General features: G+C 39.6%; 2 protein-coding genes across 2 annotated transcripts; one reads left to right on the top strand and one right to left on the bottom strand.

The window, feature by feature from the left end:
* Positions 1-2,692: 2,692 nt before the first annotated feature.
* Positions 2,693-11,466, top strand: LOC113469191 (ras-specific guanine nucleotide-releasing factor 2-like). The gene is made up of 4 exons (XM_026826705.1): positions 2,693-2,782; positions 4,074-4,142; positions 9,908-10,146; positions 11,439-11,466. The coding sequence occupies exons 1-4, from the start codon at positions 2,693-2,695 to the stop codon at positions 11,464-11,466; spliced, it is 426 nt and encodes a 141-aa protein (XP_026682506.1).
* Positions 11,467-21,706: 10,240 nt separating this feature from the next.
* On the bottom strand, positions 21,707-25,068 carry LOC103513532 (kinesin-like protein KIF23). Its single transcript, XM_008478369.1, has 4 exons — positions 25,000-25,068; positions 24,324-24,465; positions 23,250-23,449; positions 21,707-21,916 (listed from the first exon to the last, which is right to left on the bottom strand). Exons 1-4 carry the CDS (start codon positions 25,066-25,068, stop codon positions 21,707-21,709), a joined length of 621 nt encoding a protein of 206 aa, XP_008476591.1.
* Positions 25,069-26,921: the final 1,853 nt, after the last annotated feature.

Here is a 26,921-nt window from a genome sequence, read left to right on the forward strand (position 1 = left end):
TGACCAATTTAGTTTGGAGTCCCAGAATAGACCAAGGAATTTAACTTTGTTGACGAAGTTCAGCTGAACTCCGTTATAAAACAGAGGTGGACAAGTAGGGTTTCGGCATCTGGTGAAATTGATACAAGCAGATTTGCTGGGGTCGGTGGAAAAAATGAGCCCATTTTTCTTTGACCATTCGAGGACTCCATTTAAAGTTCATCATTTTTGTAGTTGTGATTATGCAAAATTTCTTTTTATTTTTTAGAATTTTTTAATTCTATCCAGAGGCGAGTAAAGTCTCGAGGTTCAATCATTATATCAGTTCTGTCCTTCAAAATTTGGGTGGTAATTTTTAAAATTTCTTTTGATTCATCTTTGGACTTCTTAGGTTGGGGTTGTGTATGAGAAGGGGAGGGGGTTATTACTCTTTTGTTATTTTCATTTTTGGGTGTAGAAGGAATGCGGAAATTATCGCTCGGGACTTGGTCTACATTCACATCGTCCTGAGTCGCCGCCAATGCAGTGAAGCAGAAGTAATATTAGAGGAAAGTGGAGTGCAATGAGGGGAAAGAAAGGTAGGTACTACGTGAAGTAGGAGGACACAAATTATGAAGTGAATAAAAGGCGGGGTACAAAATTGATTTCTAATCTTTTTTGGGGTGGGATGGATTTTTGTTTATTTTTTGTGGGCACTTGATTTATTTTGGGAGGAACGACTTGGCGGGGTCTTTTTTATGCCACGAAGTGGTATTTTTTGGGGGTGCTTGTCTACTCTCTGTTTAACATGCCCTAGCCAGACGGGGGGGGACTAGTCTGTAGCACTGGTCAGTGCTAATTTGTAATGTGATGTCTGAACAAGTACCCAGCATTTTTATTTCAAAGCAACTGCAATAAATAGCTTTCCCTTTATTCAATGTCAGCTTTGATTATTTAGGTACTTACCACAGATACCGGGTCCTCCTTTGGTACTACCATTTGGTCCTTTGGTACGTTGATGTACTACCATTACTTCTGGTTTCCCTCAGATTGATACAATCCCCATGATCTCTTCTTTCATGACGTAGGTAATTTGAAGTTGAAAGAAGCTTGCTAGTTACATACTAGTACACCTGGGGGGAAAGAAGAAGAAATAAATGGACTGAAAAATAGATTAAACACTGGTGTTCACTGGGTAGGTATCTTTGGGTTTTCACTGTGCAAAAAACAAAAATCTTTTGCACTTTGAGTTTTCACTGTGCAATTTTTTTTTGCAACTTAAATAAAAGGTTGGACAGTGAACTACAAATGAGTAAATAATTTAGGGTGTCAAAGATCAAATACTATTGTATTTTTGTCTCTCCCCATCTCTTATTTCATGACGTAGGTAATTGAAGTTGCTAGTTACATAGGTACTAGTACACCTGGGGGGGGGAAAGAAGAAGAAATAGAATAGAATAGAATATACCTTGTTTATCCTGCTGGGATAGGACTGAAAAGTCCCTTTTCCCCCGCAGTCTAACCAAGGTCTCATATATTTGATATCTACATTATGGGGGGTACATTTTACAAAGTAAACACCCTGATTAATTTAAAAAAAAAGAAAAAAAAAGAAAAGGGAATGATAATAATAAAACAATAGTACCTAGGTGACTATGAAAGTAAGAAGAAGAAGAAGAGGAAGAAGAAGAAGAAAAAAAAATTGAGTAGTAAGAGCAGGGTATGAGAAGGCAGATCAGAAATGGGGACTGAAATATAGATGAAACGAGAAAGAAGAAGAAATAGAATAGAATAGAATATACCTTGTTTATCCTGCTGGGATAGGACTGAAAAGTCCCTTTTCCCCCGCAGTCTAACCAAGGTCTCATATATTTGATATCTACATTATGGGGGGTACATTTTACAAAGTAAACACCCTGATTAATTTAAAAAAAAGGAAAAAAAAGAAAAAAAAGAAAAGGGAATGATAATAATAAAACAATAGTACCTACCTAGGTGACTATGAAAGTAAGAAGAAGAAGAAGAAGAAGAAGAAGAAGAAAAAAAAATTGAGTAGTAAGAGCAGGGTATGAGAAGGCAGATCAGAAATGGGGACTGAAATATAGATGAAACGAAAGAAGAAGAAATAAATCTTGAAAACATCGCGTACCTTTGAACCAATTACTTTAAATCGTCACTTACGTGCGTACATACCAGGTACAGACAAATAACCAAACTCAAAATGAAGTTTACACATTAAAAGGGTCTGAAAAATAGATGAAACATCTTGAAAACATCGCGTACCTTGGAACCAATTACTTTAAATCGTCACTTACGTGCGTACATACCAGGTACAGACAAATAACCAAACTCAAAATGAAGTTTACACATTAAAATTGAATTAAAACACAAAATATTATTGAAAAGTACTTAAAACCAATAAAAAAGATTTAATTTTGAAGAGCAAAAAAACAACGGTCGTCACTTAATGAGAGCAGTACTGCAGAGCAGTACGGTACTTAAAACCAATAAAAAAGATTTAATTTTGAAGAGCAAAAAAACAACGGTCGTCACTTAATGAGAGCAGTACTGCCAACTGCCAACCCTCTTTCGCTCTTTCATAATAATATAAATTATTTAAATGATCCTTGGATTTGATATCCAACACCATTTTGACGCTGTTGCTTGAGTCCAATATAATATCTCGTAGGTACCTTGACCTCAGTGACGAGTATTGTGGACAATCCACCACGAAATGCTGAATATCCTCAGGTTTCCGCTGATTACAAGTAGTGCAGATTTCCTCCTGATTCCAGGCGTAGGTCATCCTGTTGATGTAGATCAGGCATGTCAAACTGGCGGCCCGCCTGGTCAAATTGTGCGGCCCGCTGCGAGCCAAAAGGGTATAATATTAAATAAATTAATAATATCTGCAGAATTTTTTTAGCCCTAATTATATATGGAAGGAATTATCCAAAGAGGTTGTCCTACTATCCTCTAATCCAGGCATGTCAAACTGGCGGCCCGCGGGCCGCATGCGGCCCGCCTGGTCAAATTGTGCGGCCCGCTGCGAGCCAAAAGGGTATAATATTAAATAAATTAATAATATTTTACAAGGAGACATTTTTTTTTTTATTACTTTAATCTTTAAAACAAAATGAAGTTAAAAAGTACTTCTTGGTAAACGTATCTAATAAAATAATATTTTATTTTATTACTTTAATCTTTAAAACAAAATGAAGTTAAAAAGTACTTCTTGGTAAACGTATCTAATAAAATAATAGATCGGAAGGATGTAGATTTTCACGTTTCTCCCACAGAGGCGAAGTTGTGCTGCTACTCGGCTTCTTTCAATTGGCGCCTGTTCCAGTAGGTATGGTGAGACAAAGCTTTGGTCTGGTGATACATTTTCCGTTTTTACTTTGATTTCCTTGAACAGTATATTGTAGGATGAGTGTGTGAGTGAGGTCCAATCTTCTTCTATTAGTTTTGAGTAATATGTGGATAACCTCAGGGTTATAGTTACGTACAAGCAATTTTAGTTCCAGGCGTTTTTGGAAATAGCTATCCAGATTCCATTGTAATATAGTTGTATCCATTTTATATGTTAGTAGAGAATTGGGTATCCAAATGTAATCGTAGAAGTAAATTAGGTACAAGTAAGAATGTTTTAATATTGATAAGTACCTACACAAAGTAGGTAACAGGTAATAAACGTTCGTATAGTCTGGGATGCATCATACCTGAATGGTAAAACAAATGGGTAATACAGGGAGGTTTTACTTTGATTTCCTTGAACAGTATATTGTAGGATGAGTGTGTGAGTGAAGTCCAATCTTCTTCTATTAGTTTTGAGTACCTAATATGTGTTTAAATATTTGTTTTCTTCCTTCCAGCGTGGCGCTACATTGGGCTTCCCATACATCAGCAAGTTCCAGTTCAACTAGTTTGTTTTTCAGTAGAGTACACCAGTTGTATTTCATTATGTTTGAACTTCTTTGGTCCATTGAAAGCAGCTGTTCATAACATATATCTATAATCCTTATCTATAATCTATAATTATATTAGTATCAGCTACAATCTACATTATCTTTTATTGTTAATTTTCTATTTTATTCTTCTCATTCTCATTCCAGTTCATGGACTGGGTGCATTACAACAAACTCCTGCGGAGTACTCTCACGGAGACAGCGTCTATCACGACGGTAAGTGCGATCCGTCACGATCCGAACTTATTTCGTGACGACGTCGACATCAAGTACCTTCACCACAGGAACCCGCAGCGGGTCGGTGGCGGCGGCTACTGTTATGAATCGCAGACCGTGAGTTGAACATTATTTTTAATTTGTAATTTGGAGCTTCTCTGAAACTGGCGCAAAAACAGGTCAAACAAGCTGGGCCCGTCCCTCCGGGAATTTTTTAGCCCGTAGTTTATTCGATCGTGATTAGAGAAAATCAGTACCTATGTACCTACCTAATTTGTTTAATATTCAGTTTATTATCATTCTTGATTTGATTTTTTGATTTTACTTTCACGTAATGATTTAAAATCAAGACTAGAGCCCGTTCTCCCTTTATTCCCAATAAAATGTTTAAGTCACCCATCCATTTATTGGCCTTCATCGGCGTTGCTTAACCTAGAAAACGCTAAAACCGGTCTTAAAATAACGACTGAAGTATTATCTAAAACTTTCTCGCTTTGAGTTCATAGGTCATCGCGACAAATTTCGAGATCAGAGCTCATTTGTGTGAAAAAAATGTGGAAAAAATCCCGCAAAAACCAGTTTTTTTGGTTTTAGTGTTATCTAAAACTTCCTCGCTTTGAGTTCATAGGTCGTCGGGACAAATTTCAAGATCAGAGCTCATTTGTGTGAGGAAATGTGAAAAAAATCCCCCAAGAACCAGTTTTTTTTTTTGGTTTTTTGGCTTTATGGTTTTCTGGACAAAATTTGCACCACCATTTTCGTGTTCCTGGTAAAAGACCTTTAATTTGATATAATAGGTCGACCAGGTTTGGATAAGTCCTTCTATGGGGACAGACAGAGTGACAGACTGACGACACCGAAGCGAATACAATAGCCCGTCCACTATACCTACCTTTTTTTTATTACTATCGTAATAATAAAGGAAGGACGGACTAAAAAAGGAGGAAGAGGAGAGGGAGAAGAAAATCGAGGATAGAAAGGTAGGTACATAATTACGTAGGAGTAGGCGAACGAGGAGAAAGAGGTAGGAGGACAAAAAAAGGAAAAGAAGAAGAGGGAAAGAGAGAACTAAGAGGATAAAGAGTTGATGAAAGTAAAAGAAGAAGAAGAAAGAGGAGGAGAGGAAGTAAAATTTGAAGCCACGGGAAGAGTTATGTTTTCTCTCTCATTTTTCGGGAAATTTTGAGATGATTTAAAGAGTCAAAAAAAAACTCCAACCCCCCCTCCACCTCCTCCTCCTCACCTCTTACTTTCCAAAAAATGGGCGGCCTTCCTTTTTCAAAAAATCAGAGTCAAAATTATAGCCTTAAGGAACTTTTTCTTATTTCTTCTATCTCTCTCTCCCTCGGTCACCCATCCATTTATTGATCATCATCATCATCATCATCATCATCATCAATCATCATCATCATCAATCATCAATCATCAATCAACATCATCATCATCATCATCATCATCATCATCATCATCATCATCATCATCATCATCATCATCATCATCATCATCATCAGCATCATCATCATCATCATCATCATCATCATCAGCATCATCATCATCATCATCATCATCATCATCAGCATCATCATCATCATCATCATCATCATCATCAGCATCATCATCATCATCATCATCATCATCATCAGCATCATCATCATCATCATCATCATCATCATCAGCATCATCATCATCATCATCATCATCATCATCAGCATCATCATCATCATCATCATCATCATCATCAGCATCATCATCATCATCATCATCATCATCATCAGCATCATCATCATCATCATCATCATCATCATCAGCATCATCATCATCATCATCATCATCATCATCATCAGCATCATCATCATCATCATCATCATCATCATCAGCATCATCATCATCATCATCATCATCATCATCAGCATCATCATCATCATCATCATCATCATCATCAGCATCATCATCATCATCATCATCATCATCATCAGCATCATCATCATCATCATCATCATCATCATCAGCATCATCATCATCATCATCATCATCATCATCAGCATCATCATCATCATCATCATCATCATCATCAGCATCATCATCATCATCATCATCATCATCATCAGCATCATCATCATCATCATCATCATCATCATCAGCATCATCATCATGGGGGATAAATTTTAATTAATAAATTTTTTATTTCAATTTTCATGTTGCTTTTCCACTCTGCTATTGTGCAGTACAGGGTGTCCAAAAATAAACGATACATCCAAATATCTTGAAAACCAGTGAACATAGAAAATTTGTGTTTTCACTGATTGTTGTAACTTTTTGGTGAACATTTAATGTAGACCTCTGGAATTTTACCGGGTGTCCCCTTCAAGGTCATTTTAGGGTCTACTTTTATTTTTAGCTAAACCCCCTTTAGGGGTGAGCTATTCATTTCTAACGAAAGTCACAACTTTGGGTTGAGGTTGTGTTTTTTGGGTCACTAGGAAGCTATCCGCTATGAAAACTCATTTTGATCAAATTGCTCCGAATCTGTTGGATTTTTTGAAAAATATAATATTTGAACCAGTCCGAAAATAAAATATTACATCTAAAATAATAAAGGAAGGACGGACTAAAAAACCCGCATTTCTTTGATTTTTGCAAAGAATTCGCGAAATTCGCAATGTTCGCGAATCGACAAAGTGATTGAAATGAACTGTGTGACAGATCATTTCATAATGTTTTTCCTTCATGAATGATGTAGTAACATCAGATTTTGGATTGTGACCATTTTTCGCGAATTCGCGAAATTTGCTAAGTTCGCGAAATGCTCAAGTGATAGAAATTTCCCGAAATTGCGAAAAATGACCTCAATCCGAAATCTGATGTTACCTCGTGATTTATGAGGGAAAAACATTGTGAAAATAATGATGTGTCACACAGTACATTTCAATCACATTTCAATCACATTTCAATCGCAAATTCGCGAAAAATGGTCTCAATCCTGAATCTGAAGTTACCACACATGATTTATGAAGGAAAAACATTGTGAAATGACAAATGATATGTCACACAAGTACATTTCAGTTAATTTTGATGTTTGCGATATTTTGCGGCTTTCGCGAAACCGCGAATCGCAAAAATTAATGAATAATCGATTGTACATGAAATTTTACGTAGAATAATGTAATGTAAGGAGCCTTTATTTGTATTTGAGGTTTAGAACAGGGTTGTCCAACCTTAGGGTACCCGAGGGCCGCAAGAGACCAAGGCAGAGAGTTGGCGGGCCGCAAAAACTCAACTCACGGGGGGGGGGGGGGGCATTTCAATCGCAAATTCGCGAAAAATGGTCTCAATCCTGAATCTGAAGTTACCACACATGATTTATGAAGGAAAAACATTGTGAAATGACAAATGATATGTCACACAAGTACATTTCAGTTAATTTTGATGTTTGCGATATTTTGCGGCTTTCGCGAAACCGCGAATCGCAAAAATTAATGAATAATCGATTGTACATCTTCGGTACACAAACGTAGAAGGTGTGATAGGGACTCGTCCGTAAGTTTGGCTCTTTGTTTGTTCTTCACAAACTTCATGGTGGAAAAAGCACTCTCACACATATAAGAACTCCCGAACATGGAAGTAATCTTCAGTCCAAGAGACCTGAGGTTTGGAAATCGGTCTCTATCAAGTATTCATGGTGGGAAAAGCACTCTCACACATATAAGTAATCTTCAGTCCAAGTAATCTTCACATATAAGTAATCTTCAGTCCCGAACATGGAAGTAATCTTCAGTCCAAGAGACCTGAGGTTTGGAAATCGGTCTCTATCAAGTAGTTTGAAAAACTCCGGTCCTACTTCATTCCGGGATTGGAAAACAGCCTAAACAGGGTCAGCTTGAAGTTCACAGAGTTCGATTTGATATTTTGGATCTTGTTGTTCAATAGGAGCATCCATTGGGTTTGTGTACAAAACGACACTGTTTTTGAGTCTGTCAAATTCAGCAAATCTCCTATCAAATTCGCCAATAATTTCCATTATATTTGCTTTAAAGTTAGAGAAGTCAATCAACTCGTCAGGAAAATCATTTGTTACTTCTCGACAATGTTTGAAGAAAGTTAAGTTGTTACTTTCTATATTTGAAGAGAAGAGTTTCATCTTGTTTTTGAAACTGTTCACATTGGTTATTAAATCAGTAATCAATTTGTTTTCCCCTTGCAATTTCACATTCTTTTATAAATTTGAAAATTTTCATGCATTAATTATTTTATTTAGTATATTTACTGTTATTTCTCATTTTCGTTCATTTTTTTTAGGCGGGCCTTCGCGGGCCGCAAAAATGAGCTCGCGGGCCGCGGGTTGGGCAAGCCTGGTTTAGAACATATATAAAACTTTTTAAATATAAATGATATTATAATAATACAAAATCAGTACATAAGCACTGAGGCCTCCCATATCGCCCTTCAAAACACAGAGGGGTGCAAGCCACAATTTTTCAATTTTCATTTTAATTAAATCGTCAAATTTAATTTTATCTGTATGTGGCCCACATCTCCCCGTATTCCGAGGGACGATATGATAATTAATTTACTTCTCTCATAGTTCTACTGTTTTTAGCCCGTCCCTCCTTTATTATTACGATAGTAATAAAAAAGGTATAGTGGACGGGCTATTGTATTCACTTCGGTGTCTGTCAGTCGGTCGGTCTGTCTGTCTGTCCCCATAGAAGGACTTATCCAAACCTGGTCGACCTATATATCAAATCAAAGGTCTATTTACCAGGAACACGAAAAGCGAATAGTGACCCAAAAAACACACTCCTGACCCAAAGCTGTAACTTTCGTTACAAGTGAATAGCTCGCCCCTAAAGGGTATTTAGCTAATCTCATCGGATCATGCGATTTGGTATAAAATTTCAGGGTAGTATATGAAGTGACGTTCTGCAACTTCTTTAGATTATGTCCACAGGATCAATAGGAGTTAGTGGATGTTGGATTTAAGGGACAGTAGACAAAGTGTCAGTGCACTGTTGGTTCCACGATCTTCCTTTATTGATTACAATGAGTAATAAAGGTATTAAGGGACGCACTATTGTATTCGCTTTCAGTGTTCGTCTGTCTGTCACTCTGTCTTGTTGCCCATAGAATGGACTATCGAACACAGTGATCCTAGTACATATATCAAATAATAGTAAAATAAATAATAAAAAACTGGTTTTTGGGGGATTTTTTTTCTCATTTTCTCACACAAATGAGCTCTGATCTTGAAATTTGTCGCGATGACCTATGAACTCAAAGCGAGAAAGTTTTAGATAACACTTCAGTCGTTATTTTAAGACCGGTTTTAGCGTCACCTATGTTAAGCTACGCCGAGCAAGGCCAATAAATGGATGGGTGACTTGAACCTTATATTGGGAATAAAGGGAGAACGGGCTCTAGTCTTGATTTTAAATCCATACATGAAAGTAAAATCGAAAAATCAAATCAAGAATAGTAATAAACTGAATATTAAACAAATTAGGTAGGTACATAGGTACTGATTTTCTTTAATCACGATAGAATAAACTACGGGCTAAAAAATTCCCGGAGGGACGGGCCCAGCTTGTTTTATAGTAGTTCAAGTAGCTTGGACTCCTTCAGAAATGGGACCATCTTCTCTTGATTGATCGCTAGTTCTGTAGGAAGTGAGTGTTTACTTTCAGCTTTCAGAGCGGTGTTACTACTCAAGTATCTCAGCTTAAGGTCCCCTTTCCTGTCGTTATATTATTTCTCTGTTTTCCTTCCAGATCCCCCACATAGTCTACATCACCAAGGAGAAGCTCCTCGAGAACCTCACCGACCTTCGCTTCGCCTCGATCGACTATCTCGACACCTTCTTTCCCACGTATCGCGCGTTCACGAACGGCGTCACCGTTCTAGAAGTGTTACGCAAGGCGTTCTATAACGCGGAACCCCCATACTCGGACCAAGATCAGGAGGACCCGCAATATCACCACCATCATCCCGGCTCTGGGCCGGGCGGAGAGTGAGTCCCATCTAAGGGTCTTTTTAGCTAAATCCCCTTTAGACCCCTAAAGGGGATTTAGCTATTCATTTGTAACGAAAGTTACAGCTTTGGGTCGGGAGTGTGTTTTTTGGGTCACTAGGAGGCTATTTGCTATGAAAGTAAAAAGGTATAGTGGACGGGCTATTGTATTCGCTTCGGTGTCGTCAGTCAGTCTGTCTGGACTAGAAGGACTTATCCAAACCTGGTCGACCTATATGTCAAATCAAAGGTCTTTTTACCAGGATCACGAAAATGGTGGTGCAAATTTTGTCCAGAAAATCAAAAAGTAGAAAAACCAAAAAAACTTGTTTTCGGGGGATTTTTTTCACATTTTCTCACACAACTGAGCTCTGATCTTGAAATTTTTAGCGACGACCTATGAATTCAAAGCGAGAAAGTTTTAGATAACACTTCAGTCAATCATTTAAAACCGGTTTTAGCGTTACCTATGTTAAGCTAAGCCGAGGAAGGCCAATAAATGGATGGGTGACTTAAACATTATATTGGTAGTTTTAGGAATAAAGGGAGAACGGGCTCTAGTTTTGAATTTTAAATTATTACATGAAAGATGAAAGTAAAATCAAAAATCAAATCAATAATAATAAACTGAATATTAAACAAATTAGGTAGGTAGGTCTATAGGTACTGATTTTCTTTGAACACGATCGAATAAACTACGGGCTAAAAAATTCCCGGAGGGACGGGCTTGTTATTAGGTATCTTTATTAGTTCAAAAGATAAAGCCGTTTTAAGAGGACAAGGTATGAAAAATTTTGAAAAACAGAAAATCCTGAATAACTCCGCCCCTGTTGAAAATCGGACTTGTCCAAATAGGTTTTTCTCATCAACCCTCAAGCGTTGTACAGTCGTTCGCGGGATACCCTGTAGAGCAGTGGTTCTCAAACTTTTTTGCATGGCGCCCCCTTTGGGCATATTCTCATTTTTTCACGCCCCTCCCCCCCACCACCACCTTACCCAACCCCTCGGTATATTATTTTTACCTATGGGTTTTATGGAATAACAAAACGAGAATTTGAAACTCTGGGATTTTTTTTATATTCAAGTAAGTAGGGTACCTATTTATAGGTTTTATGAAATAACAAAACGAACCAAGCTCAGTGGCTCAAGCAGTTAGCGCGGCATAATCAGAATATTTTTCTAGGCCTAAGCGTTTGATATTCATATGATTACGCTGGACGTATCTCAAGATACTAGAGTTGGAGACTAAGTACCTGGTAGGTAATTTTGGTGTAAATTTGATTTTTTTATAGGAAAAACTCGCCCCTAAATCTGAAGTAACTACACATTTGGGCTGAACTTTGGTTTTGGCTACGAATTGTATGAGTGGATGCCCTTCGCACTCAGGCTTTGCTATATCTTTAGCAAGGGAAATTCAGGCTGGTCTACTCCCTGTTTAAGTAACGTCCCCCAGCCAGACTAAGCTGGTCTACTCCTTGTTTAACGTCCCCCAGCCAGACTAAGCTGGTCTACTCCCTGGGACCAAAAAGAAATCTGAAGTAACTACACATTTGGCCTGAACTTTGGTTTTGGCTACGAATTGTATGAGTGGATGCCCTTCGCACTCAGCCTTTGCTATATCTTTAGCAAGGGAAATTCAGGCTGGTCTACTCCCTGCTTAAAGTCTCCGAACTAGACTAAACTGGTCTACTCCCTGTTTAACGTCCCCCAGCCAGACAAAAAATGCTAATAGAAAAAGAGACTTTCTCTGCCATTCTTATGAACTTATGACTTGTTTCAATTGTTTACAGAGGGAAAAAATGCTAATGGAAAAAGAGACTTTCTCTGCCATTCTTATGAACTTATGACTTGTTTCAATTGTTTACAGAGGGAGTAATCAATTTTGACGACATCAACTCGGACAAGTCATACAGTGCTCTTAAAGTATATCAGCAAAGCAAACTCGCCAATGTTCTCTTTACCAAGGAGTTGGCTGCTCGATTAGAAGGTAAGGTTTATTACTCAATTTTTTTTATATTATTATTATTATTATTATTATTATTATTCTCACAAGCCATAGGGTTAAATGATGCGCCTCTTATAGCCTCTCATTAACCAAGACCGTAGATGCGTGGTGAAAAGCCACATCCTTGTTTTCCTTGGATTTTTCACTTTTTTGAGTAGGTATGTATCTACGAGTGCCCAATCAAAGACCTTTTTAACTTCATTTAAAACTATCCTCAAATTTCATCGACCATGTAGGTACATACAGCAAAAATATCAAATTTCATACAAATTTTGTAGGACGATTGAAGCCGGAGATCGAACCTTTGCTCCGGAGAGGAGTTTCATTGAGGTTACCTATTCATATGTTTTATGAAATAACGAAACGAACCAACCTCAGTGGCTCAAGCAGTTAGCGCGGGAGGAATTTCAGAACTGGAGGTTTATGGTTCGAATCCCTCATGAGGTGAAACAGCCAGTGGCGTAGCGTCCATGTAGGGCGTGTATGGCGGCCATACACTCAATATTTACTCAAATACCCTTAAATAGGTACGTCCCTTCCCCTACCTTCGAGCTTAATTTTTCTCCTGTACTGTAGGCCAACCTTTGAAAATTTGGAGCATCCCCCCCCCTTAGAGTTTGGATCCTTGGGCCCCCCACCTGTCCTACACGCCTTACACTTGACTTTAGACCACGCTACGCCACTGGAAACAGCAGTGATAATAAGCAGTGTAGACTAATTTCTGACAAGAATTAATCAATCTTAACATAATTAAAATACCTTGAAATAACAAAACGGAAAATTGAAACTTTGAGAAACTTATTTTTATTTTTAATTATAAATTAGGTAGGTAGGTGTTGTGCATCAACCTTGACCAAGAATGTCAACGTTGTAACCAAGGATACAAATGCTATATTACTAATGTGAAGGATGAGCTTGATGATTTCTTATCAGATTCCCTATTCTTGGTTGGACCGTTGAGTTGATAGCGCACAGCGGAGGTCATTACCAACACACAACTTGCTCCTATATTTGGTTTTAAAATTATCACTAGAGTTGAGAACGCTTTTTCCACACATATAGGTAGTTGAAAATGGCAAGTACAACTTTAATGCTGCCTGTGCGGTCTTCTGGTATACACGTAGGTAATTTTGGTATTAAATTGATTTTTTTTTTTTTTTTTTTTTTTATAGGAAAAGCCCCCTGATTTGTCGAGGCTCGATTTTCCCATTTAAACAGGTTTTTTAGTAAAAAATTAAGGGGCCACGATTTTTTTCCCCCAGCTATCCAGGTTTTCCACTTAGACGAGTCCCACTTAGACAGGTTCGACTGTAATAGTTTTTATGTATGAAGCATCATACACAAAAAGCCCACTCAGAGGCTTAGGCGGCAAACAACCCGAAAAGATGGGTGAAGCTTCTACAAATCTATAAATGAAGCATTAGATGTGGAGGGTCAAGTGTTGTCCTTGTACTTGCAAATCCTCAGGTAATCCAATGAACATGGCCTGTGAACAAAGCAAAAGAAAATCAGTGGTTGGGTGGAAGAGCTCATGGAAGTGAGAACCCTGTCACTTAAAATAAAGCCCTAAAAAAAGAGTGTTTCAGTTTAACATTTAAAAGTACCTACCTACCAAAAAGAAACAAACACTAGTCTGTTATGTAAAATCATATCAAATTCTCTGGTTAGGGGACTTTAGGGTCTGGCTAGGGGACGTTAAACAAAGAGTGGACTAGTGAAGTTTCAAGCTGAGGGACTATAAACAAAGAGGAGAACAGCTAACCCTAACTAGCGGTGGTGAGTGGTGGTGGTGGTGGAAAAATATTATAGGATTTCAATTTATATCATAATCAGTCTATATATATATATACAAAATTATATCCCAGCAGGAGCTTAAAAAAAAGAATACCCTCGGAAAGGTGGTTTCTGCTTTTGAATACCGATTATCTACTTTCATTGATAGGAATATAATGAGTATCTGGAACTGAATGTGAAAAACTGTCTCTTTTCCTCTTCCGTCCATTTCTTAAAATTGTTAATAATCATTATGAATTCTGAGTTTTTTCAAAATACGGAAGGAATAAAAATGATCCAAATTTACTCATAAAGAAAAGAACGAGAAGAAAATCAGAAACAGTAAGGAATATGTCGTTTAGTGAGCGAATTAACAAACAAACATCGTGTCATGTACCTGTACTATACTATGTACAAAGTAGGTACATACTATGTTGCATCGATTCATAAGCATCTGGAGATGCAATAAAATCACTCTTTACTAAAACTAAAGTTTGTGTAAATTTTCAGAAATTTATTAAAGTGTGCTTTATTTTATGTACCTACCTACTTGATCTTTATTTCACTCACAATTTTTATTTTCCTCTATTTTGTGGCCGTTTCAGAAAAATTAATTTTAAAACAATAGATCTTGCTATTGGCACCTTCATACTTTCCCCCTTCAACCTACCTTCACAACTGTGTCTGTGTTCATATTTACTTATTTAAAATTATGTATGTGTTTACAATATGACATTCTTTACAAAGCCCCATTAAAAATCTGTCAAGCTCATTTTACGTTGTCAACAATAACAATTTGCCTCCATTATGACTTTCGCCCGAGAACTCTTTCTATCGATAAAATCAAAAAAATAAAAATGGTCGACGTTTTTCTAAAAAAAATCTATACTTTAACGAGAGAATGTTTTTCTCGGGAAACAAAGTGGACCTTGCTGATTTTTCCCCCATTTTCTCTTACTAAACGTTTTAAAGTCCCAAGGTGCTGTTAAACACAGGTAGGTATTGTCGTTATTAAATAGGTGTATGTTTGCTTAGCATCAGCTTGGTCATTAATGTGTTGCTTGGTTGCTTCACACCTGAATCCAGATTAGGATTTAGGTTACCTGATATTTAAATTGCACCATTTGCACAAAGTCTCATTTCCGAGTTTGAATTTTTCTTTCCTTTTTTTTGTTTTCCTTGGATTTTTCACTTTTTTGAGTAGGTATGTATCTACGAGTGCCCAATCAAAGACCTTTTTAACTTCATTTAAGACCCCCGGGGCCCCTTGTAAAGGCCCTCAAGTTTCAGGCCGATTGACAAAAGTCAAGGGGTGCCGCTGGACCCTCAATTTTTTTCAAAACAGGTGTGCTGATACGCGAAGTAAAGGCCATGTGTTTTAATACCACAGTACTTAACAAAGGGCGAATCAAAAGTGCCTCCACCAGCCTAGTTAGCTTGAAAGGTAGCACGCCTGCCTTGTAAGAGTTTTGTAAGCACTAAGTTGCATATATGTATATTTATATCTCTCGTAAAACTGAGACAAAACCAGCCCTGACAAGCCACATACAATAAAAGTGGCTAATTTTGAGGGTACCTAAATGGGACTACGGTCAAGTCCGTCTCAGGAAGTAGGGTACAACGACATAATTACGTACCTGAATATCCCTCATCAGACCCCTACGGTTCGGGGGCCCTGAGCTAGCTCTCTGGCCTAGATGACACTTCTTGGTATCCTCTTAATGGAATAGTATATGAACTCACAGCTTTTCTCTGGTGCTGCAGGTGAATTTTAGAGAAACTGAGGAGGTTGAAATATACCAGTGAGGGTACTTCTAGGTTCCAGCAAGGCCCGGGAATAGCGGACTTATCTAACCCCTCATTAGACTCCTTCAGTTCGGGGGACCTGAGCTAGCTCTCTGGCCTAGAGGACAACTCTTGGTATCCTCTTAATGGGATAGTACCTATATGAACTCACAGCTTTTCTCTGGAATAAACCTGAGTGTGTGGACTCTTTAGACGTGCTGCAGGTGAATTTTAGAGAAACTGAGGAGGTTGAAATATACCAGTGAGGGTACTTCTAGGTTCCATCAAGGCCAGGGAATAGCGTATAGTAGTTCAAGTAGCTTGGACTCCTTCAGAAATGGGACCATCTTCTCTTGATTGATCGCTAGTTCTGTAGGAAGTGAGTGTTTACTTTCAGCTTTCAGAGCGGTGTTACTACTCAAGTATCTCAGCTTAAGGTCCCCTTTCCTGTCGTTATATTATTTCTCTGTTTTCCTTCCAGATCCCCCACATAGTCTACATCACCAAGGAGAAGCTCCTCGAGAACCTCACCGACCTTCGCTTCGCCTCGATCGACTATCTCGACACCTTCTTTCCCACGTATCGCGCGTTCACGAACGGCGTCACCGTTCTAGAAGTGTTACGCAAGGCGTTCTATAACGCGGAACCCCCATACTCGGACCAAGATCAGGAGGACCCGCAATATCACCACCATCATCCCGGCTCTGGGCCGGGCGGAGAGTGAGTCCCATCTAAGGGTCTTTTTAGCTAAATCCCCTTTAGACCCCTAAAGGGGATTTAGCTATTCATTTGTAACGAAAGTTACAGCTTTGGGTCGGGATATAAGGGTCTTTTTAGCTAAATCCCCTTTAGACCCCTAAAGGGGATTTAGCTATTCATTTGTAACGAAAGTTACAGCTTTGGGTCGGGAGTAGATCTACAGAGGTCGCAGTGTTAATTGCTTACTCTCTCGGGAGAGGAGCAACCAGTCCCATAATGTATTTATGCGATTGGGGAGGGACGGTCAGTTTTTGCGGCTGACCTTCACTCCTCAATCACATTGTTGTTAAGTAGGTCTTTATATGTGGAAGGTTATTCCTATGTATTATGTGATTGGGGAGGGACGGTCAGTTTTGCGGCTGGCCTTCGCTCCTCAATCACATTGTTGGTTAAGTAGGTATTAAGGAGCGCGGTAGCGCTCCGCCCCGCCAAGTCAAGAAAGTTTGACCGCGTTTATATTTGGAAGGTTATTCCTATGTATCTATGGGATTGGGGAGGAACGGTCAGTTTGTGGCTGACCTTCACTCACCAATCGCGTTGCTGCTTATGTTAGTCTGCATTGTGGTAAAATATTTACCTTGTGTAATCTAAGCTTAGTATCTCTAGTTAGTTAGCCACCCTTATTTGTATGTATGTATGTATGTATGTATGTATGTATGTATGTATGTATGTATGTATGTATCTTTGACTAATCTTTTTTTCCCTTTTTCCAGTGATTGCAAAGTTGCCAAATCCCGGAATTTTCCCTTCTAGCTTGAGGGAAAGGGAAAATCGACCTTTGACTAATCTTTTTTCCCTTTTTCCAGTGATTGCAAGGTTGCCAAATCCCGGAATTTTCCCTTCTAGCTTGAGGGAAAGGGAAAATCGACCTTTGACTTAAACATCTAAACCCAGCCCTTCGAAAGACTTCATTAACAAGAACACTCTGCATATTTTATTCCCTCAGGTGTGATGATGTGTCCCAAAAGCAAGACCGAGGACGGGTTTGAACTCCAGTTTGGTACAAATCATTTGGGCCACTTCCTATTCACCCTGCTACTTCTGCCCAAAATCATCAAGTCAGCCCCGGCCAAAATCATCAACCTGTCCTCCATAGCACATGAGAGTAAGTAATGTACTACAAGATGTGTGAAGAGTGAGTGAGTTATGAAGAAGAGTGTCAGCTCCCATGGCGTAGTGATCACTGCGCTCGCCTTGCACGCGGGAGACCCGGGTTCTATTCCCGGCGGTGTCAAGAAATTTGTATCATCCAAATGATTGATTCCGTGACTGGCTGTTGCGGGGCCCACTCAGCCTCGGGTAAACATTGAATTGTAGGATTATTGAGTTATTGGAAAAATCCCACAATGCTGCAGTGAGCACCAAAGTTGTGACATAATAACACAAAGAAACTGCATTTACATGAGAGTAAGTAATGTACTACGTACCTAAAGATGTGTGAAGAGTGAGTGAGTTATGAAGAAGAACTACTCTTTTAAGACCTGCCCATCGGGGTACCAAAAGATGTGTGAAGAGTGAGTGAGTTATGAAGAAGAACTACTCTTTTAAGACCTGCACATCGGGGGACCAAAAGATGTGTGAAGTGTAGACTAATTTCTGACAAGAATTAATCAATCTTAACATAATTAAAATACCTTGATGTGTGCTCCGCCGTATCAGCCTCCTCGCAAAACATGCATCTGTCCGAGTTGATTTTACTGAATCGTTTGAGATAAGCTTGAAAGCAATCATGGCCTGACAGGATTTGTGCCATGTGGACGCTGACGTTCTCTCCATGGACCAATGTTTGGAATCAATCTTCTCGTCCATTCACCATTGACTGCTCTACTCCATTTGTCTTGCCATGTTAATGTGAAGGATGAGCTTGATGATTTCTTATCAGATTCCCTATTCTTGGTTGGACCGTTGAGTTGATAGCGCACAGCGGAGGTCATTACCAACACACAACTTGCTCCTATATTTGGTTTTAAAATTATCACTAGAGTTGAGAACGCTTTTTCCACACATATAGGTAGTTGAAAATGGCAAGTACAACTTTAATGCTGCCTGTGCGGTCTTCTGGTATACACGTAGGTAATTTTGGTATTAAATTGATTTTTTTTTTTTTTTTTTTTTTTTTAGGAAAAGCAGTGTGAAGAGTGAGTGAGTTATGAAGAAGAATTACTCTTTTAAGACCTGCCCATCGGGGGACCAAAAGATGTGTGAAGAGTGAGTGAGTTATGAAGAAGAACTACTCTTTTAAGACCTGCCCATCGGGGGACCAAAAGATGTGTGAAGAGTGAGTGAGTTATGAAGAAGAATACTCTTTTAAGACCTGCCCATCGGGGGACCAAAAGATGTGTGAAGAGTGAGTGAGTTATGAAGAAGAACTACTCTTTTAAGACCTGCGTGATTAACCTTTTTTTCCCCTTTTTCCAGTGATTGCAAGGTTGCCAGATCCCGGAATTTTCCCTTCTAGCTTGAGGGAAAGGGAAAATCGACCTTTGACTAACCTTTTTTTTCTCTTCTTTTTTCCAGTGATTGCAAGGTTGCCAAATCAGCGCCCCTCACTCACGACAAGGACCTGGCCAAGAAACTTTGGGACGAGAGTATCAAATGGACCAAACTAGAAGATTACGATCCCTTCTCTGGCTGATCGAACCCACGACCTCTTGGTTACCAGGCGAGCACCAATACAGATACGACTTCTCTGATCAATAAGGGTTGATAATGTTGATATTCGAACCCACGACCTTCTGATTACCAGGCAAGCACATCAAATTACAGTTTTTTGCTGGAAAACGGTTCCAAATTACAATTTTTTTAAAAACCTTTTTTTTCTCAAAAAAATACCCTCCTACCTACCTACTTAATAATAATGTTTGTCATTTGTTGTAGGTCCCTGGTACCTGCATCTGAACATTTTTAATACCAAGTAAGTAAAATTGTATCAATTAATAATTTATTCTAAGTTCTTACATACAGCACTAGATTACCAAATAAGAAAGTACCTTTGAATGAAAATTTAAGTCACGTACCTACCTACTTAATTACCTATGTATTTAATATTAAAAAAAAAACTTCTAATTTTTTCAGTTTAATAATTTCCTTTGGTTTTTTACTTTCCAATTTTTACTCCGCCAGAGTCCTGTGTTGAGATCGGACCTTTTTTCCATGGATTCTGGTATTTCTGGTCATTGTCGATGGACATAATTATTGTAGACGTTAGACGTATCTAATGCCGACCCCAAATGAAATTGGGGAAAATGGAAAAGTGAAAGAGGATCTAACGCTACAGCCGTAAGTCTAAAGCTGTGTCCACACATAGTTGACGCCGTCGATCGACGAGGTGAATCTATGTCGTCGAGGCAGTGTACGGTTTCAGTCGACGTCGATCGACAGCGTCCAGCGCCGACTATGTGTAAACAGCTTTAACCTTTTGGCCCTTGATTATAAAATGGTGTCAGACAAAATAGTACATTGCTCTGTTGCTAGTATACACACCTACAACCCATTCCTAGATTTCCTTTAGTATGCAGCCTTTGAAAGAGAAAGGGAAAACACGATAGGAAGAGAGAGGGGGGAGGAGAATGAGTGAGAGGGACAAGAAAGAGAAGACAGAGAGGGAGCGAGAGAGAGACACTCAGAGGGAGTGAAAGAGGAGAAGGGGGAAAAACGATGGGAAAAGAGAGGGGAGGAGAAGGAGTGAGAGGGAAAGACAGATAGACCAAGAGAGAGAGAAAGAGAGCAAGAGAGAGATAGTGGGAGAGACAGAGAGGAGGAGAAGGGAAAAATAAATACGATAGGAAAAGAGAGGGGAGGAGAAGGAGTGAGAGGGAAAATAAAGAGAAGAGAGAGAGACAATGAAAGGAGAAGGAGGGAGAGACAGAGAGAGGGAGAAAAGGAAAAAAAGATGCGCATGTCAGTTCAGGGTCTGGGCCATTGACCTTCTGTATGCGAGAGGGGAGAAAAGGGGAATATTGACTTTTTTCTCCCCTCACCTTAGTCTTTTATCCCTCCTTTCTTCACTTCTCCCAGTCTTTTTTCCCTCTACTCTTCCCTTTAACTCCTTTTTCCCTCTCCTAGCTTTTTGTTCCTCTTCTCTTTCTTTCATCCAACTTTTTCTCCCTCTTCCATTAACTTCACCTTGTCTTTTCTCCCTCTACTCTTCCCTTCACCTAGCCTTTTCTCCCTCTAATATTCCACTCTTCCAGCTTTTTTCCCTGTTCCCTTCCCTGTTCACTCAGCCTTTTCTCCCTCTCTCCCTCCCTAGTTTAGAATTTCCCCCGTTCTCCTCCCTCACTAAAACCTTTCTCCCTGAACCTTGTTGTCTTTTTTCCCTTTTTACTTTTTTCCTTCAATATGCGTTACTGCAGCGTCCCCCACCCACAATTTCCTCCCTGCTTTTCTTATACGCCCTGATTTCAAGGTCAAACGCAGGCACTCGGGCCGTATTTCACTTTTCCTTTCTCCCCAGGCAGCGAGGTCGTGGGTTCGATTCCCGCCCGGGGCGGATTTACCTATTAATTTGAAGATGTCATTTTTGCAACTAGGGTTATTGATACCTACATAAGTAGCAGACTTTATCCTAAACCTAAACACAAGGTTCGTTTTCTGAATGAATGACTTTCTAGGTTGAGATTGAGAAATAGAGAGGGAGAGAGAGAGATTGAGAAATAGGGATAGAGAGAGAACGAGATTGAGAAACAGGGAGAGGGAGAATATATGAATGCGACGTTGAATAAACTATGTTGGGGGGGGGGAGAATGAGAGAGGAGAGGGGAAAAAAGAGGCGTGGCGAAAGAGAGGTTAAGAGAAAAGGGACAGAAGGATTGGAAAAGGGAAATTCTGGTGACAGTGGGGAGAGAAAAAGGGACATAATTTGAATAAAAGGAACTCAAGGGGGTTTAGTTAAATATAGACTATATAGATACCTAGAAGGAAATAATATGTATATGGGAAGTAGAAGAAGACCAAGTGACCAACCTCAGTGGTGTAGTGGTTAGCGCAGTGGACTTCGGATCTGGAGGTTGGTGGTTCGAGTCCAAGTCAAGCCATAAAATTTAAAATCCAAGATCGCGTTTTCTCAAACCTAACAAGTCCAGGTTTGGAATTTGGGCTTCAGAAGAGGGGAAGTGGTTTCAGATTTCGAAAGAAAAATACGGACTAAGCATTTCTTTGGTTATTTAGCTTCGGTTATTTGGTTAGGTAGAAGAGCTTCTTCAGGAGAACCCTGCCACTATACAGCTAAAAAAAAACTTACTTGTAAACGACACCAGAATCAACAAATCCAAAGCAGTGACCGACCGTCAAGTCCTTCCTCTTCTCTCCCAAGTTGATCATGTCCTTGGATTTCTTGGCATCCTCATTGAACTTCCTACGACCTGGTGTTAAACCGAAGTCTAGTCGGGATGGAAGAGGCTTGCTGATTTGAACTTCTTGCGACATTTCCGCGAATTTCATCACAGCCTGGTAAGAACGCATTGAAACATAGATATAAAAGGGGGGAACATGTTTTACCGCGAATTTTATAACGGATTGCTTCACCGCTGTTTTTGTTGCTGTTGTTGTTGTAGCAGCTTCAGCTATGGCCGAAAGGTGATGACAAAATAGAGAAAACATCTCTTCTATCAGCCATACACCAGGGTGATGGTCTCTAGCCATGTTTAACTGGCTCGTCCTGAACCGCAGTCGACCATCGTGAGGACTTGTGCTTGTTCTTTTCAAGCAAAGTATCTATCAGCTTTGAAACTATCAGCTAGCTAGGCTGGTTAGGGTTAGCTGTTCTTCTCCCTGTGTACAGTCGCACAGCCAAACGCTAGTCTCTCTCTGTTTAAGGTTCCCTAGCTAACAGGATAGGTTAAAGCCAGCTGTACGGAGAACGAACCTGTTTAGGATAAAATCCGCAACGGGCAGGAATTAAATCCGGACCTAGCGTATGCAAAGCAGACGCGCTACCCTCCAAGCTAACCCTTTTTAGCCCGTCCTTCCTTTATTATTACGATAGTAATTTAACAAAAGAAAAGGTATAGTGGACGGGCTATTGTATTCGCTTCGGTGTCTGTCTGTCCCCATAAAAGGACTTATCCAAACCTGTTTTGGGGGGATTTTTTTCACATTTTCTCACACAAATGAGCTCTGATCTCGAAATTTGTCGCGCCAATCTATAAACTCAAGGCGAGAAAGTTTTAGATAACACTTCAGTCGATCATTTAAGACCGGTTTTAGCGTCACCTATGTTAAGCTACGCCGAGCAAGGCCAATAAATGGATGGGTGACTTAAACATTATATTGGAAATAAAGGGAGAACGGGCTCTAGTCTTGATTTTAAATCATTACATGAAAGTAAAATAGAAAAATCAAATCAATAATAATAAACTGAATAATAAACAAATTAGGTAGGGACGACCTATGAACTCAAAGCGAGAAAGTTTTAGATAACACTTCAGTCGATCATTTAAGACCGGTTTTAGCGTTACCTATGTTAAGCTACGCCGAGCAAGGCCAATAAATGGATGGGTGACTTAAACCTTATATTGGGAATAAAGGGAGAACGGGCTCTAGTCTTGATTTTAAATCATTACATGAATGTAAAATCAAAAAATCAAATCAAGAATGATAATAAACTGAATATTAAACAAATTAGGTAGGTACATAGGTACACTGACTTTCTCTAATCACGATCGAATAAACTAGGGGCTAAAAAATTCCCGGAGGGACGGGCCCAGCTTGTTCTTTCTAGCCTTTTCCTACTTAGGTATACGTTTCTTGCCAGTCCCTTCCAGGTAATAGGTGTACCTACCAAGTTTTCATCATAATCATCAGAGCTCGGATTAACACACACGATCATGCGTACATCGCCCTCCCCCGTGAAGTAAGTCTTGAACAGATGGGTCAGCTTTGACTCCCGGAATGGCGGACTTCTGTTGGTTCCCTGCTGTTGATTTTCGCGCAACACCTCCAGACAGGTTCGCAGAGTCATGAGGGAATTGTTGATGTTTCCTGAAACCAGGAATTTTTCATTGATTTTTCATTTTTTTTTTTTTTTTTTTTTTTAATGGGATTTGATAGGGGGAACTGTAATCACGCAGGACTTATTCCAAAGAGAGAAGGAGGACAGGATAGGAGAAAGTCAGCCGTCCTGATAGATACCTTACACAATCATTAGTAATGTCATTATTTCCAAGTAATGATGATGAAAAATCAGAAAATCCGGAATTCCATCATTAGTAATGAAATGACATTACTAATGATCTTGTAAGGTACCTATGAGAAAGAACCTTATCTGCTTAGGATAAAGTTCGCCCCGGGGCGGAATGGAACCCGCGACTTAGCGCTTGCAAAGCAGACGCACTGCCAACAAAGCTAACTAGGCCATAGATGTAGTTCAAAGTTTTCCGATAATTTTCTTCTTTTTCCTAGCCTTTTCCTATTTAAGTAAATGTAAATGCAGTTTCTTTGTGTTATTATGTTACAACTTTGGTGGTCACTGCACCATTGTAGGATTTTCCCAATATCTCAATAATCCTAAAATCCAATGTTTACCTACCATGCTGGCACCGGTCGCTATGCGCATTTACATGTCATAGCTACTCATTTTCCTCACGAGGCTGAGTGGGCCCCGCAACAGCCAGTCACGGAATCAATCATCTGGATGATACAAATTTCTTGATTGCGCCGGGAATCGAACCCGGGTCTCCCGCGTGCAAGGCGAGCGCAGTGACCACTACGCCATGGGAGCTGACTTTTCCTATTTAAGTACATAGGAAGTTTTCCCATAATGTTGTAGGTAATTTCGTTCAGGACAGCCGTACTACTATCACGTCACGCGGGCTCACGTGACGTGATAGTAGTGTGTTTCTACCCTAACTCTTACCTGCTTCTCGTAATCTCTGTCCACTAGCCACATGGGTTCTGCTTCCTCTCTCACTACCCGCGAGATCCACTAATGATAGTTGACTCACAGTCAGACATCTCTTATCTGATAATACTTGGTCTCCTTGTAGGTCCAGCGGTGCCTGTAACACAGCGAAATATCCATAATATCTGAAGACAAAGTTGATTTTTTTTTTTTTTTTTTTTTTTTTTTTTTTTTTTTTTACTGAGAGCAAAAGTTTTTTTTTTTTTTTTTTTTTTTTTTTTTTTTTTTTGACAGAGGGAACTGTAACTGCTAGGGTCTTATCGTCCCGAAATCGAAGAGAGAAGGAAGACAGGATAGGAGAAAGCCAGCCGTTCCGAGAACGTACATTGTCTCATCAGGATAAAATCCGCCCCGGGCGGGAATCGAACCCGCGGCCTGGCGCTTACAAGGTAGACGCGCTACCCTCCAAGCTGACTAGACTTCTCACTAATAATAAGCACTATGCCGATCACTTACGCTCAGACCGGCTAACAGACCAAGGTCATAACTACTGTCCAGAAGTATTTAACATTTTTTGACTATCATCTTTTGAGAGGAAGATTAATGCCAGATAATTACCTAACCGAAGGAACAGCATTTGAGTAAAACTTTCATTAGCACCATGCACGTACATATAATATAATAATCTTACCTGTACCAGCCGGATCATGAACACAGAATGACTCCTACTGGACTCCTTGTTACACAAAGTCCGCGCCATTTACATTAAGCAGGGAACGACATTTGTGACAGGCATTTATGCTTAACACAATTAAAATTCCTTTTTTTTATGGGAAGTAGAAGAAGAAATAATGGATTAATGATGGAACGGTCAGCCTAATTAGGTAGTTCGCTTGGAGGGTAGCGCGTCTGCCTTGAAAGGGCTAGATCGCGGTTCGATTCCCGTCTGGGGCGGATTTTTATTCTAAACAGATAAGGTTCGTTCTGGGAACGGCTGACTGTCTCCTGTTCCATTCGTTTTCCGATTTTGAAAATTTGTAATTTTGGACCAAATCCAGCATTTTCTCATTCCCTTTTCCATAATCCCTACTGTAGGTTCCCTAGTAGGGTAAACATTGAGAAGAGAAGGGGTCAAAAGGGAAAAGAAGATAAAGGGGGGTAAAAGAGAAGCAGAAAACGGGAGAATTTAGAAGAGAAGAGGTTGAAAGGGAAAATAGAAAAAGAGAGAGGGGTAAAAGGAAGAAGAGAGGTGGAAAAAAGACTAGAAATGAGGAAAAGGGACAATGTAGAAGGGCAAAAAAGACATAGACGAGGGAGAAATGAAGGGTAAAAGAAGAATAAAAGAGGGTGGAAATTGTAGAAATTAGGAAGAGACAAAATGTAGAAGGGGAAAAAGACATAGGCGAGGGAGAAATGAAGGGTAAATGGGAGAAAACAGAAGGTGGAAAGGGAAGAAATTTGGAGGAGGGAAATTTTGAAGGCACGCTATGCCGCAACACGCAAGATTTTTCAACCCTGACCTCGTCAACTTGTACCCTGCTTTTATATTTTGCAGAGGAAAAAAATCCCTCCACTTCCATCCCTCGTTATTTTCCCTTCTATATTCTTTCTCCCTTTATTTCTACCCCTTCTTCAATTCTCCCTTTTATACCTTTTTCAGTCTTTTCTTTGCCGTTTCTCCTGTTTTATTTCTATGCTGTTATTATTTCTGTTTCTATGCTTTTTCACTATTTCACTTTATTTGTCCCCTATCTTGCCTGGGTTTCTCCTTTTCTTCTTCATCTTCCTCCCCCTTTCCCGTGTCCAGACGGGGTCGGCGTTTTTCGTCAACCTCTCAATCAACCAATCAGCCCAACCAGCCTAAGCTGGTTTACTCCATGTTCAAAATCCTCCAGTGCCCCGGTCAGACTATGTGCAATAAATAAATGTACGCTAACCATTAGCTATACCTACTTATGCCAGCCTAGTTAGCTTAGTTGGTAGTGCGTCTGCCTTGTAAGCGCTAGGTCGCGGGTTCGATTCCCGCCCGGGGCGAATTTTATCCTGATGGGATAATATTCGTTCTCGGAACGGCTGGCTTTCTCCTATCCTGTCTTCCTTCTCTCTTCGATTTCGGGACGATAAGACCATAGCAGTTACAGTTCCCTCTGTCAAACCCCTTAAAAAAAAAAAAAAAGGAGACAGCAGGGACGAGAGAGAGAGAGAAAAAAAAAAAAAGAAAGTTCTGAAACTATCTCCCTTAACATTGAAATTTCTAGTAATAGTAGGCTTAAGTTTCTCTCTTCTTCTGGTCGAAGGCTTTGTTTGGAAAAAAAAGTTGTCGAAGGTAGCTACTCCTGAACGTAGGCTTTACCTCTCCCTTACCATCTGTACCTATTCCTTTCTCGGTCTGTCATAGACTCTTGCTTGGAATATGAAGTCTATTGTTAGGACGGGGCACGCCTTAGCTTGGGCAACCGGATCGCAATGTTCCGGCCGGGGGGGGGTCAGGTTCTATTAAAGAAAAAATCCTAGAAACTTATCGTTAAACAGGATGCTCGCGATTCACGTCAGGCTTGAGAATTCTTTTTGCCGATTACACTATGGGGTGAGGGTGGTAGCGGCTCGCATCTC

Source organism: Diaphorina citri, unplaced genomic scaffold (assembly GCF_000475195.1).
Source record: "Diaphorina citri unplaced genomic scaffold, Diaci psyllid genome assembly version 1.1 scaffold982, whole genome shotgun sequence".
Taxonomy (NCBI): Eukaryota; Metazoa; Arthropoda; class Insecta; order Hemiptera; family Psyllidae; genus Diaphorina; species Diaphorina citri.

Coding starts and splice junctions, on each gene's coding strand:
- LOC113469191 (XM_026826705.1), top strand. CDS start 2,693: ATGCTGAATATCCTCAGGTTTCCGCTGATTACAAGTAGTGCAGATTTC. Junction 2,783..4,073: donor ATCCTGTTGATGTAGATCAG/GCATGTCAAACT, acceptor TTCTCATTCCAG/TTCATGGACTGGGTGCATTA. Junction 4,143..9,907: donor AGACAGCGTCTATCACGACG/GTAAGTGCGATC, acceptor TTTTCCTTCCAG/ATCCCCCACATAGTCTACAT.
- LOC103513532 (XM_008478369.1), bottom strand. CDS start 25,068: ATGGCGCGGACTTTGTGTAACAAGGAGTCCAGTAGGAGTCATTCTGTG. Junction 23,450..24,323: donor ACAGAGATTACGAGAAGCAG/GTAAGAGTTAGG, acceptor TCCTGGTTTCAG/GAAACATCAACAATTCCCTC. Junction 21,917..23,249: donor ATGATTATGATGAAAACTTG/GTAGGTACACCT, acceptor CGTTCTTACCAG/GCTGTGATGAAATTCGCGGA.